General features: G+C 34.0%; 1 protein-coding gene across 1 annotated transcript in view; it reads left to right on the top strand.

Annotated features, from left to right (window-relative positions):
* Nucleotides 1–12,721, top strand: part of DAZL (deleted in azoospermia-like) — an 18,951-nt gene that overhangs the window by 2,354 nt on the left and 3,876 nt on the right. Inside the window, exons 2-10 of the mRNA XM_011933712.1 lie at nt 4,753–4,899; nt 5,170–5,261; nt 5,794–5,845; nt 6,278–6,341; nt 6,429–6,568; nt 7,911–7,982; nt 8,686–8,736; nt 9,483–9,596; nt 10,915–11,013. Coding sequence (XP_011789102.1) covers nt 4,753–4,899; nt 5,170–5,261; nt 5,794–5,845; nt 6,278–6,341; nt 6,429–6,568; nt 7,911–7,982; nt 8,686–8,736; nt 9,483–9,596; nt 10,915–11,013 — 831 coding nt within the window. The remainder of the gene's footprint in view (nt 1–4,752; nt 4,900–5,169; nt 5,262–5,793; nt 5,846–6,277; nt 6,342–6,428; nt 6,569–7,910; nt 7,983–8,685; nt 8,737–9,482; nt 9,597–10,914; nt 11,014–12,721) is intronic.

The following is a 12,721-nucleotide window of genomic DNA, read 5'->3' as shown; positions in this document are numbered from 1 at the left end:
AAAAAAAAAAAAAAAAAAAAAATGCTATGAATATCCTTGTGTAAATATCTTGGCACGCTTGTATTATTAATTCCTTGAGGTGAATTGCTGTAAGTGGAATTGCTGGGTGAAAGCGTTTTGCCCCTTTGGTAACAATTTTAAGTTACTCCCCTCTTTAGTATCGTGATGAGTATTCCTGCCTATCAAACTGTGATACATCTTTTCCAAGCTGCTCTTGGTAAAGCATGTATCAGTATTTTCCCATTGATGGTGTGGACAGTGATCTCTTTTTCACACCCTTCCCAATGAAAGTTATTGGGATTTTTTTAAATCGTCAACCTAAGAGCTGGAAAATATTTTACTATGTTGATGTGCACTTTTTGAAATCATCGATGAAGTTGATCATTAGCTTTTTAAATTTCCTTTTTAATTTTTTTATTCATAAAAACTGTATTAATGTTCACCTTTGTCATACGTAGTGGAAAAAATATGTAGTATTAATAAGGAGGTGCCCTTACTCCTAATTTCAGTGGAGATGACTCAAGTATTTCACTTTAAGCTTAATGATAGGGCAAAATTAGATTGATAGAAAATAAGATACCTCTATTTCTGTTTTACTTGGATTTTTAAATAATTTAAAAATGAATGCTGTATTTTATCAAATGCTTTTTCAATGGCGAATTAAAGTAACAATATCCTATGAAGTATTCTTGCATTCCCAGTGTAAACTATATATATACTGCTGGAATTTTGCATTTGTGCTGAGGGCAGGGATGGCTCATCTTGATGAGACTTTGTTACTTATATGCTGTTAGCTTTGTAAAATGCGTTGAGAAATATTTTTTTCGTCTTTGAAAATTGAAGAAAAGTGTTTAAATTTCTTAATCTCTTCTTCTGTCTTCTATCTTTGTTTCCGGTGTCTGGTGTGTGCACCTCTCTCTGACACACACACATACACCTAAGTTATCTATTTCTTTACAAGTTGAAAGAATTCCCAGGGAAACTGAGCCAGGTATCATTGGGTGTTCTTTGTCAAGATTGTTTTGTAAACATTTAAATTTCTCTACAAGTTTGTCATGTCGTTGATTTCCAAATTTATTCCAATAGAGTTTATGCATAGCATTGTTTTATAATCTGTGGTCATAACCCATTTCTCAGGTCTCATGTATCTTTTTGCTTTCTTGCTTTTTCTTGCTTAGTTTTGCCAGGATTGTTTATTGCTTGAATTTCATCCTCCCCACCTCCAGCTCCCCAAGACTCTACTCTTGGATTTACTTAAAAGTTTTGATTCTGATTTTCATGTCATATTTTCTTAATTTTAGCATTCTCTTTATTCTCTTCTTTCTATTGGTGTGAATGTAACTTTGATAACTACAAATTATAGCCTTTTCCTGGTCAGTTTATGTAAATCTCAATTTGCTTACATGTTCACATAGTAATTGAATTAGATAATACTCTCAAAGAAGCTGACATCCCAGGAGTTTAAATAATTTTTTCCAGCTTTTAGCTGTCTTTGTCACTTGGTTGTCCAAATGTAACAAGGAATATGTTTGCTATAAATAACAAGGACAGTTGTGTACATGATGGTCTTGAAGCTCACCCCTGTTTACTGTTCCAGCATTTCTCATTTCAGAATTCACCAACTCACTTGAAGGTATGATTAAGAAAATTACTTCTTTAATGCAGTTTGTTTTCAGGATGCTATTGACAGTTACGATGGTACTTTCTTTAAAATTAAGCTTTTGCTTATCCTAAGCATTCATTTATATTTTTGGCCATAGTTTCACCAAACGTTATCTGTTGATTGTGGATTTTTATATATACACTTTAATTATGTGTAAATACAGTAGGAATTTAACAATCCCTGCTAATCAAGCCATGGTAAAAATCAAGTACATTGCTTACTTTGTTAGCTTTGAGCGCCACCTGCTGGCTGAGGACTAGGACATAATGTTGTCTCCTTAATGTAAGATGTTATTACACTGTTAAAATAATTCAATGAATTTTATATTTACGATTCCAGTTAAGCAGGCAGCCAGTTTGTAAGATACAAGCCAAGTCAGACTTCCTATAATGTCAAATGCCTCTTTTCCTCTTTACCAAACTACTGTCGTCTCCAAGTACCCGTTTTACTCTTGTATCGAGTATGAGAATTAGAAGAGACCAGAGATCTTTTCCAAGCATTCATTTTCAAGCAAGGAAACTGAGGTCCTGAAAAGACTTACTTTACTGAACAATGGAAATCAGATCCTTCCCAAACAATAATTTTCCTCCTCAATTCTTGTGGCACTGTCACAGGGTTTCTTAACCACACCCTATTCAAATTTTGGACCAAATAATTCGTTGTTGTAGGAAGCTGTCTTTGCATTGTAGGATGTGCAGTAGTATCCCTGGCCTTCAGCCCGTCAGATGCCAGGAATACACCTCAGGTGTAACAGCCAGTCTCTCAACATTGTTAAATGCCCCTGGGGCTCAAAAATCTTCCCCAGTTGAGAATCAGTGCATTATCATAACTTCTTATAATCTGTTTTCTGCCAGATGTTATACTTCTAAATTAAAATACATCCAAACACTATGGTGCAGAGACAATACTATATATATAGCTTGTTTATCAAAGAGAAATATATTCAAAGTTCATCCACAAATCAAGGGGGAATTGAAAAGGAGAAAAGAAACTACAAGAATTTCAGAATTTATTTTGTTTTGTTTTACTCTGTTTGTCTGAATGAACTGAGAAAGGATTGGTGAATTGTCTATAGGGAGGGGAAATCTCATCAAGTTCCTTATAGTTCAAGATATGCAGCTTAATGTCATTTAGAAAAACGATAACATAAGACATTTTTAGAAAGGAAAAACTTTAGAAATAGTTTTTAAATTTTTCTTCCCCATCATTGTCATGAAACACCACTATTAAAGGAAAGAATTGGGAATTATTTAGTTACAAACCCAAAATAGCAAGTGTAAGCGCAAATAGAGAAAAGCAATAAACTCAGCTTTAATTGATTTGACAACTTAGATTTCATCTCTAGTAAAGCTGTGTAGAATCAGTAACTTCTGTCATCTAATTAACAAAGCAGGAAGTCTACTTTCTTACTAATTCCTATAAAATTACCGTGCCTTTCAAACAGATATACAGTTGCTCTCTTTTGTCTTTTGTTTTCTTTCAAACAGGTATGTGTGGAATAGCTTTCTCTTTTGCAGCCTTTTGTAGTTACCTTTTGTAGTCAACGGGCACTTCACCAATGATTTTTAAATTAATGATGTCTCATAGTTTCCTGATGTTTCAATTAGTTCTTAATTAAAAGTATCTTCAAAATAAGTCAGCTAAAATAGTAAAGCCAAAAAAGAAACTTGAAAAAAAATCTACTGAAAATAAATTCGAATAACAGGATACTAACTTACATTGGCATACCACTTTATACTTTACGAAATGAATTCACAAATGATATCTCATTTCATTCTGAAAGCAATTGGCCAGAGATACACAGCTGGCAAGTAAGTGACCTATAACCACTTACCTGTAAGGGACATAAACCTAGTCCTCCTGACTAAATTAATTTTTGTTCCACTATGCTATATTGCTTCTCCGACATATATATTACTTACAAATTCTACTTGAGAAAATTTTACATTAGCCTTAGAGTCTACAGCAGAAAGAATAAAGACAGTTCTGATCAAAATCCAGAAAAATAATGAGTTATATGTGTGTGTTTCTTTATCTGAAAATAAAGATGGTATCATTTATATCTGCCTACTGTGAAAATTAGAATTATCAGTGGGACTGATTTGGTGTTACTCAGGAAGAAAAATGTTATTTCAAAAGATACTTTGAACACCCTAGCATTAGGGATGAGGATTATAACCCGTTTTTTTGGAGGAACTATGACGTGAGCAAATAATGTCTCCATGATCCATTTCTAAAGTGAAGCAGGCATGCTAACACAGGGAGTGTTAAAATTGTAAAAATTCATGTTAATTTTGGTGAAAAAGGCAAAGCAAGACAAATTGGTTTAAAACTTTGAGGCTTATTTTCTTTTTGCTGTGGCTTTTTGGAGTTTTTTTTTTAAGATTTGTCATCCTTTTTATTAGTGTACTCAGTAAAATGAAAAGTTGTTTATGAATGTAGAACAGGATGATTTTAATGTTAATTTTTACAAATCTGAACTTTCTGATTTTGGGGGTTTTTAAAACTAATTCACATAGTATTTTCACAAATACTAAGTATTCTTCCATAGCATTATACAAGACTTGGTAATGAGCAATACTGGGTTTAAGAAAGTACTGTATCCTGGTTGGGTGCGGTGGCTCATGCCTGTAATCCCAGCATTTCGGGAGGCCAAGTCGGGTGGATCACCTGAGGTCGTGAGTTGGAGACCAGCCTGGCCAACATGGAGAAACCCCATCTCTACTAAAGATAGGAAATTAGCCAGGTGTGTTGTCAGGCGCCGGTAATCCCAGCTACTCAGGAGGCTGAGGCAAGAGAATCACTTGAACCCGGGAGATGGAGGTTGCAGTGAGCCGAGATCACGCCATTGCATTCCAGGCTGGGTGACAAGGGTGAGACTCTGTCTCAAAAAAAAGAAAGTACTATATCCTTTTGTTAAAATTCCATGCTGATCTACTCTGATGAGTTTAAATCCTGAGCCTGAACTAACTTACAATGAAAGTAATTTATATAAAATACTTTATACTTAGAAAACAAAAGTTGTATTTCCCATTATGTATGGGTTTTTCCTGTATATCTAATTATGATGTCTGCTTTCCAAATTACAGTCTGCTGCAAATCCTGAAACTCCAAACTCAACCATCTCCAGAGAAGCCAGCACCCAGTCCTCATCAGCTGCAACCAGCCAAGGCTATGTTTTACCAGAAGGCAAAATCATGCCAAACACTGTTTTTGTTGGAGGAATTGATGTTAGGGTATTGTATTCATACCTCATTTTTACATTACAATACGTTATGAATAATGGGATTTGGGCCCTGTTACAAACTTAAGGTTTTTTTGTACTTCATGGAGGTTTAGAATTGGTTTTATGTTTGTCCCATAGGTACTAAAAATATCTTTGACAAAGAGCCACTGGTCATTTGGGGACAAAAGGGGGAGAAATTTTCACATCATCAAACCTTCTTTTAATAAAATTGAAATTTTTGAATGAATTTTTACTCTTCAAGTTCAATTCTTTTCCATAGATGGATGAAACTGAGATTAGAAGCTTCTTTGCTAGATACGGTTCAGTGAAAGAAGTGAAGATAATCACTGATCGAACTGGTGTGTCCAAAGGGTGAGTAGTTTTATCAAAAATATCTGAACTCTAGCCACGTATAGAGTATCAGAGAAGACTTCAAAACTGGTATTCTGATGCTTACATAAATGAAATTTGTTGCTGTGTTAATTTCTTTCATGTAGAGGATAAAAGTTTATTGCCAGCTCTTTAATAATTTTTCTAATGTTTGTTTTTTAATACCTTCAATCTTCATTTCATACAAATGAATGAATCAGTTTTCTCAAAGAGTTGTTTTCTTCATACATTGCACGGTATCTTAAATTTTAACCACCTTGTCTTAGATAGTAAGTAAAATTCAGGTTCACAGATATGAATTACTTGGCAATCAATAAAGTTTTCACACTAATCTTAGCACATTTTGACATAGTTCAGATTAAGAAAAAGCAGTATTTGTAGAGGATCTATCATGTACATCTTAAATACCGTAGTGTATTATTCATCTTTTAGTTATCACTTCTGTGTATTGTAGAAGTTCTGAACCATGTACTGTATGATGGTGATTTTATACTTCATTTATCTGCCTTTATAGCTATGGATTTGTTTCATTTTTTAATGACGTGGATGTGCAGAAGATAGTAGAAGTAAGTAATCTAATAGAAAAATCTCGTTTGTTTTATTGGTACAGTGTTTAGTGTTGAGTGATATACTCAGTCTTGTATAAAATTTGGAAGAAGATACACTTTATGTTTAAAATCCAAACTTGGAGGAATCTCACATGATGTGTTAGAACCTGTTTATTTTTGACTGGGCACCTAGCTTCATGAACTACAGACAGGAAGGGTTGGAGACAGGGCAGGGTGATAAAAAGGTTTTGATCAACTTTCACTTGATGCCTCTTGGCACTGATAGAGAAGTAAGGGAGGTAGTTTCATGATGACAAATTTTAATTTGGTGTGTAGTTATCACTGATCTTCTATGACAATAAGAACTTTAGAAGATTTTAGGTGTTCACCCAAGTCTTGGAAGTAAAGACTTGAAAATTGATTCTAGTTTTGTTACTGTTTTATTTTCAGTCACAGATAAATTTCCATGGTAAAAAGCTGAAGCTGGGCCCTGCAATCAGGAAACAAAATTTATGTGAGTACAAAGAGAAATTGTTCTTGTTGACACATGTAGCTTTTCTAAGAACTAAAAATAGGCTTTTTATTTTTGCTTTTTAAAAAGGTGCTTATCATGTGCAGCCACGTCCTTTGGTTTTTAATCATCCTCCTCCACCACAGTTTCAGAATGTCTGGACTAATCCAAACACTGAAACTTACATGCAGCCCCCAACCACAATGAATCCTATAACTCAGTATGTTCAGGTAAGAATTGCTTACGTTCCTATTCTCTTGTTTATTGTAGTCATTGTGCCCTCTGGAATTATACCCAGTTTCATGTAAGTGGTAGTAGCATCCCTGTTTGAATACTTTGAGTAATGGGAAATTTATTTTGTTAGAAATTTCTTAGTGTTGTTCTTGATATGAGCTAAAGATCTGCTGTATACTTTGTCTTTATCTTAGAAATGACCTCTGTAAACACATGAAGAAATCTCTTCCTTTTTCCCCCCATGTAGCTAGTTCCTGAAGTATTTGAAAGCAGCTCTCGTTATGTGTCTGTCTACTTTATTCTTCTCTAAGGTTAGCAAATCAGCTAGCTATTCTTTTATCTGCAGTGATTTCCAGATGCCACCTCATATAAATTGCTGACTTCTGGATATATTCTGGTTCTGGAATGGGTAGATTTCTGATGTGTTTTACTATATAAATCCTGTGAGTTTCTGGCATATAATTTCTCTGATCCTGGTTACTTTGATATTTAAAGTAGGATTTGACATGCTATCACTTATTGATGATAAATAACATTTATTTTCTTCTTAGTTCATGTTACTTGTGTCTTAGTTTAAAAGACATTTTCTTTGCTGGAAAATAATAGTGAAATAGTTCTTCAGTGTCTCTTATTCGTTGACATTTTCCATGTACTTGAAATGTGTAGGGTATACCTTTTCTTCTTTCTCCTTCTGTGAACAATGGCTAGAAAAAAAAAGCCCTATTTGTTTCTAACATTTACTGTGAGCCATTACTGAATCTGGGTGTATTCATGTATGCTGCCACCTATATATTTTCAATCAATAGCTATTTATTGAAAAATATAAGACATTATACTGTCTCGTCCAGTTTTGGATTATATACAGCTCTTAGGTTTTTGAAATGAAGTACAGAAAAAGCCATAACATCTGTAGGAGGACTACATATTACCCTATAATATTGTCAAATACAAAACTGTCTAGAAGTATTTTGACAAAGAAATAGCAAATGTATTAATTTAACTTACATTGAAATCTGTCTTAATAGAGCCTTATCATCAGTGTAAGAAATAACATCTGGGTGGGATTATACACAGTATAAATAAGATAAACTTTGCCTGTTGAAATAGTCACTTCTTTTGTCATTTGTTCCCCCTCCCCACCCAAAGGGTAACACTTGACAGATAATACTTCTTTCTTCATAAAGTCAGTCAGTCATTTAGAATTCTGCATTGTTGTATATAGAAAAATAATATTTTAAAAGTTTTCGTATTTTTGTTATGTTGGGAATAATATTTCTTTCTAATTTTTAAAAAAGTTTTATCTTATTAATTCGTTCTTTCTGTAAACTTTATTTTCAGGCATATCCTACTTACCCAAATTCACCCGTTCAGGTCATCACTGGATATCAGTTGCCTGTATATAATTATCAGGTAATTTAAGAGGGAGTAAAATGATTTACTTTCAGATTTTATTGAGGCCTTTAACTTGTTTATACTGTCATTTTAAACTAGTGAAATGTACCTAAAATTTAAGAAAAAAATTAGTCTAGAATTAAGACCTCTGTATTATTTAGAAGTAATGGAATAATATTTTGGCAGGAATATACTTAGCAATAACTTTACAACAGTTTTATGAGATTCGGTGTACCCTTCTGTATTTCAGCATGTGTTTTTTCATTTTTGCTGTCAAATAGCTGAAACAGCCAGACTGACTTTCATCAATTTTTTAGGGAGATAGAGTGAAATAAATTATCCAATTCTTAGAGTACATAATTCAAATTCTATTTCTATTTTAGCTGGCTGCTTCACAATAATAGTTCTGTGAGTCTCTTTACATAGATATGACTGTATATATAACCCATAATCATATCTATGGTAATAAATTGAAGCAACTAATATCTCTGAGATTTCCACAATGCCAACTCCTGAAAATTGGGGAAAAGGTGAGTTTTTACATATAGAAGTAACAACAAGAACATCAGGGATTAGAATCATAAAGTACTTCTTTTTTCGATTCTGTTTCCTATAACAACAAAGGAGCCAGCATGAAAAGTACTTCAATATTGTTTTCTCATGTGTTTTTGAAAATGTGTAGGAATATTTGAATAATTTTGATTTCCTTTTTTTTTTTAAGATGCCGCCACAGTGGCCTGTTGGGGAGCAAAGGAGCTATGTTGTACCTCCGGTAAAGTGAATTACCCAAACATATAATTCCTGTTCTTTATTTTTTTTGTGTTTATATTTCTTGATTTTTTCCCATGTCATATGTGCCTATATTTTTAAATAGTTCTTTATATTAATGTGTTACATTTTGTTACTTTCTTTTTAACCCAATTAGAAACTTCCATGGGAGCAACAGTGCCTTTTTCTCTCAGGTTTTTGTGTGCTTAAGCAATGACTGGTCTAGATAGTAAGTGTTCAGTTACTTGTTGATAGACTATGTAATTCAAGAAAGGCAGTATTAATGTGGATTTAGAATTAGCATGTGTCTGCCTAGAATCTGCTTCTGGCTTTACCAGCCATAAAAAAAATTGTTGAAGAGGAACAGAAATGTTTTGCTGTTAATTATTGTTAAATAAGAATAGGAATAAAACAAGAGTATTACATCTAAAACACCAAAGCTGCTGTCTTTCATCAGGATTGGAGATTTGAAGGATATAGTAAGTGTTAACAAACACTTCCTTACTACGTTAGTTTCTTAGAGTCCTTGTACTTCTGATTATCTTGATACCTAGAAGACATTTTAAAACAGAAGGCTGCCTTACTGTATTTCAACTGTTCATTTAAAACAAAGTTTCTGAAATAATGTAATTGAATTTCAACACAACCTACATTGAAACTTTGGATACCAGCTCACCTTTTTGAAGAATAAGTGGCTTTTAAACATATCTGTATATCTGTTTAATTACACTTTCATTATTTAAAATATAGGCTTATTCAGCTGTTAACTACCACTGTAATGAAGTTGATCCAGGAGCTGAAGTTGTGCCAAATGAATGCTCAGTTCATGAAGCTACTCCACCCTCTGGAAATGGCCCACAAAAGGCAAACATCTAATTTTGTTTATATATATTTCATATTTTTTTTTTCTAGTTTTAATAATGGTTTTTTGAGAAGTAAGCATTTTTGCCCGAATTTAAAGATGGGAGCCATAAATTATAGAGGTTAAATAATTACCTATTATTCAGCAGTTAAAGGTGGGTGAAATTTCAGATACCCCAAATTTTCAATGTATACATAAAGTTTCTGATTCAGCAGTCCTTTTCTATATTCCAGTTCCACTAATTTTTAAAAACCATACTTCAGTAAATGTTATGTTAATATGATTTGGCAGAATGTTATGGGAGGGTTTCCTCAAGAATTCTACTCTTCAAAAGGGGAATTAGTACGAATTATATGTACCTTTTCTTTTACAACAGTTTTGATATTTACTTAAACAGTGAAACACATTACTTGTGGCATTCTCTATATAACATTATATGTGGCAGTAGTTCCCAGCAGTGGTGAAGTTAGTAGTAATTATTCAAATACTGAATTAGGCAGGGTTGTTTCTTTATCAATAGAGCAAATCTCTATAGTAATACTTTCACTCTTGAATCATATATGTAAATGAGTGGGAGTGTAGAAGTAGTTGATGTGCTGGTAATATGTATAACACTGAAGAAGTCCCGTTGGAGTGTGAATTCCTTGATTTGATACTCGATTTTAAAATGCAAATAAATATTAAAATAGCTTATAGTATAATTGTCAGGTTTTGTCCTTAGTATTTTTTCTTGAAACATTGGAGTTCACTTAGGGATTTAACAAATTCAGCTTTTTACACCAGTATTCTGTCATTAAGGTTCTAAAATCTTTGTCAGAAAACTTGCATACTGAGTGATAACGTGGTAAGAATTATGAATCGCATTTTTGTGAATTCCTTTTTTTTCTTTTTTTTTTTTGCGAGACATGGTCTCGCTGTTTTTCCCAGGCTGGAGTGCAGTGGTGTGATCTTGGTTCACTGCAATTTCCACTTCCTGGGTTCAAGCAATTCTCCCTGCCTCAGCCTCCTGAGTAGTTGGGATTACAGGTGCCTGCCACCACGCCCAGCTAATTTTTGTATTTTTTTTTTAGTAGAGATGGGGTTTTGCCTTGTTAGGCTGATCTTGAACTCCTGACCTCAGGTGATTCTCCTGCGTTGGCCTCCCAAAGTGCTGGGATTACAGGCATGAGCCACCACTCCCAGCCTCTTTTAGCATTTTTGTACATCTTTATAAATAAAGTAATATGTTCATTAAACCATCAAAAAAAAAAAAACAAAACCCTTATTCAGAGTGAGTGAAAGAGAATCGTCTTTACATTACTGAAAACTTCTATGTTTCAGAAATCTGTGGACCGAAGCATACAAACGGTGGTATCTTGTCTATTCAATCCAGAGAACAGACTGAGAAACACTGTTGTTACCCAAGATGACTACTTCAAGGTATGAAGGGAACAGTATGCATAATTAAAAAGCACACTTGTTAGATTTAAAGTATCTGTCTTCCTTGTGGTATATGTATTTTGAGATTTCTTAAGAGCATTTAATTGAACTGTTGGCATTTAACTATAACACAGTAAACCAGAGTGGGTTTTACCTGGCAGTGTATTTTCTGCTGTCGAACCCTGATATAATGTAGTTACCTTTAGGGAAGAATCCTTCAGCAGAAATTTGTAATTGAAAGGGTTTACCAGAGAAGAGAGTTAGTTTACTGGCTTGACCAAATAGTAAAAGAAAATTTTAGATACAGAAAGCAGATCTTGGCTGGGTGCAGTGGCTCACGTCTGTAATCCCAGCACTTTTGGGGGCTGAAGTGGGTGAATTGCTTGAGCTCAGGAGTTCGAGACCACCCTGGGCAACATGGCAAAACCCCGTATCTACAAAAATTAGTCAGTTGTGGTGGTGCATACCTGTAGTCCCAACTACTCCAAAGGAGGCTGAGGTAGGAGGATTGCTTGAGCCTGGGAAGTTGAGTTTGCATTGAGCCATGATTGTGCCACTGTACTCCAGCCTGGGCAACAGAGTGAGACCCTGGGCAACAGAGTGAGAACTTGTCTCAAAAAAAAAAAAAAATGCATATTGGATTAAAGAGAAGAAAAGAAATTGTTTACTCAGGAGATATACTTGAACAGTGTGAAGGGAGAAAAGGGGTAAAGTGAAGCAGTAAAATGTTGAATGGAAAGAAGTGGAGGTTGATTGAAACAGTTGGTGAAGTGGAAGAGAATGTGGGTAGTTGAATTCCAGAAAGATCTGATTTCTGATCCCGCCTTCTATCCATGTTGTATAGATAAATCTTATTAAGGCTTCAGTTTTTACAAGTCTAAAATGAGAAGGTACAGGACTAAAGGTTTCTGGGTCCCTGTAGTTCTAAGTCTATGAATAGGAAAAATAACTAACTTGGTCAGTCCAATGGGAGAGAAATACTATGGTTAGTAAAGGGAAGGTGTTTTTTAAATAATAGGTTTATTGAAATACATAGTTGAAATACCAGTAATACAATTTACCTATTTAAAGTTTGCATTTCACTGTTTTTTGATGTATTCAAAGTTGTAGAACCATGACCACAATCAATTTTAGAATACTAAATCATCCCAAAAATCACCCCCCTACCTTAGCAGTCACCTGCCATTTTTCCCCATCCTGTGCAGCCCTAGGCAACCACTAATTTACTTTCTTTAAGGATTTTCCTGTCCTGGACATTTCATGTATATGGAATCATACATAATGTGGCCTTTTGTGACTGGCTTTTTTCACTCAGCATATAATGTTTTCAAGGTTCATCAGTATTCTAGCACGTATCAGAACTTCATTTCTTTTTATTTATGGCTATTGCCTCATTCTGTTCATTCATCTGTTAAAGACATTTGGATTATTTCCTCTTTTTAACTATTAGAAATAATGCTGTGAACATTCATGAACAAGTTATTATGTAAACATATGTTCTTATTTCTCTTGCCTATATACTTCGGAATGGAATTGCTAAGTCATATTTAACCTTTAGTAGAACTGCCAGAATTTGTCAAAACTGGCTACACACTTTACTTTCACCATCACTTTGTGTCTTAAAACAGAAAGTAGACCAGCTTTATTTTTCGTCTGTGAATGGATATAGGATGAAGCTTAAGCTTTTTTTTTTTTTTTTTTTTTTTGA

The sequence above is a fragment of the Colobus angolensis genome, unplaced genomic scaffold (assembly GCF_000951035.1).
Source record: "Colobus angolensis palliatus isolate OR3802 unplaced genomic scaffold, Cang.pa_1.0 Scaffold129, whole genome shotgun sequence".
Taxonomy (NCBI): domain Eukaryota; kingdom Metazoa; phylum Chordata; class Mammalia; order Primates; family Cercopithecidae; genus Colobus; species Colobus angolensis.
Note: the sequence above shows the minus strand (reverse complement) of the source record. Positions and strands in the feature narration are given on the sequence as shown.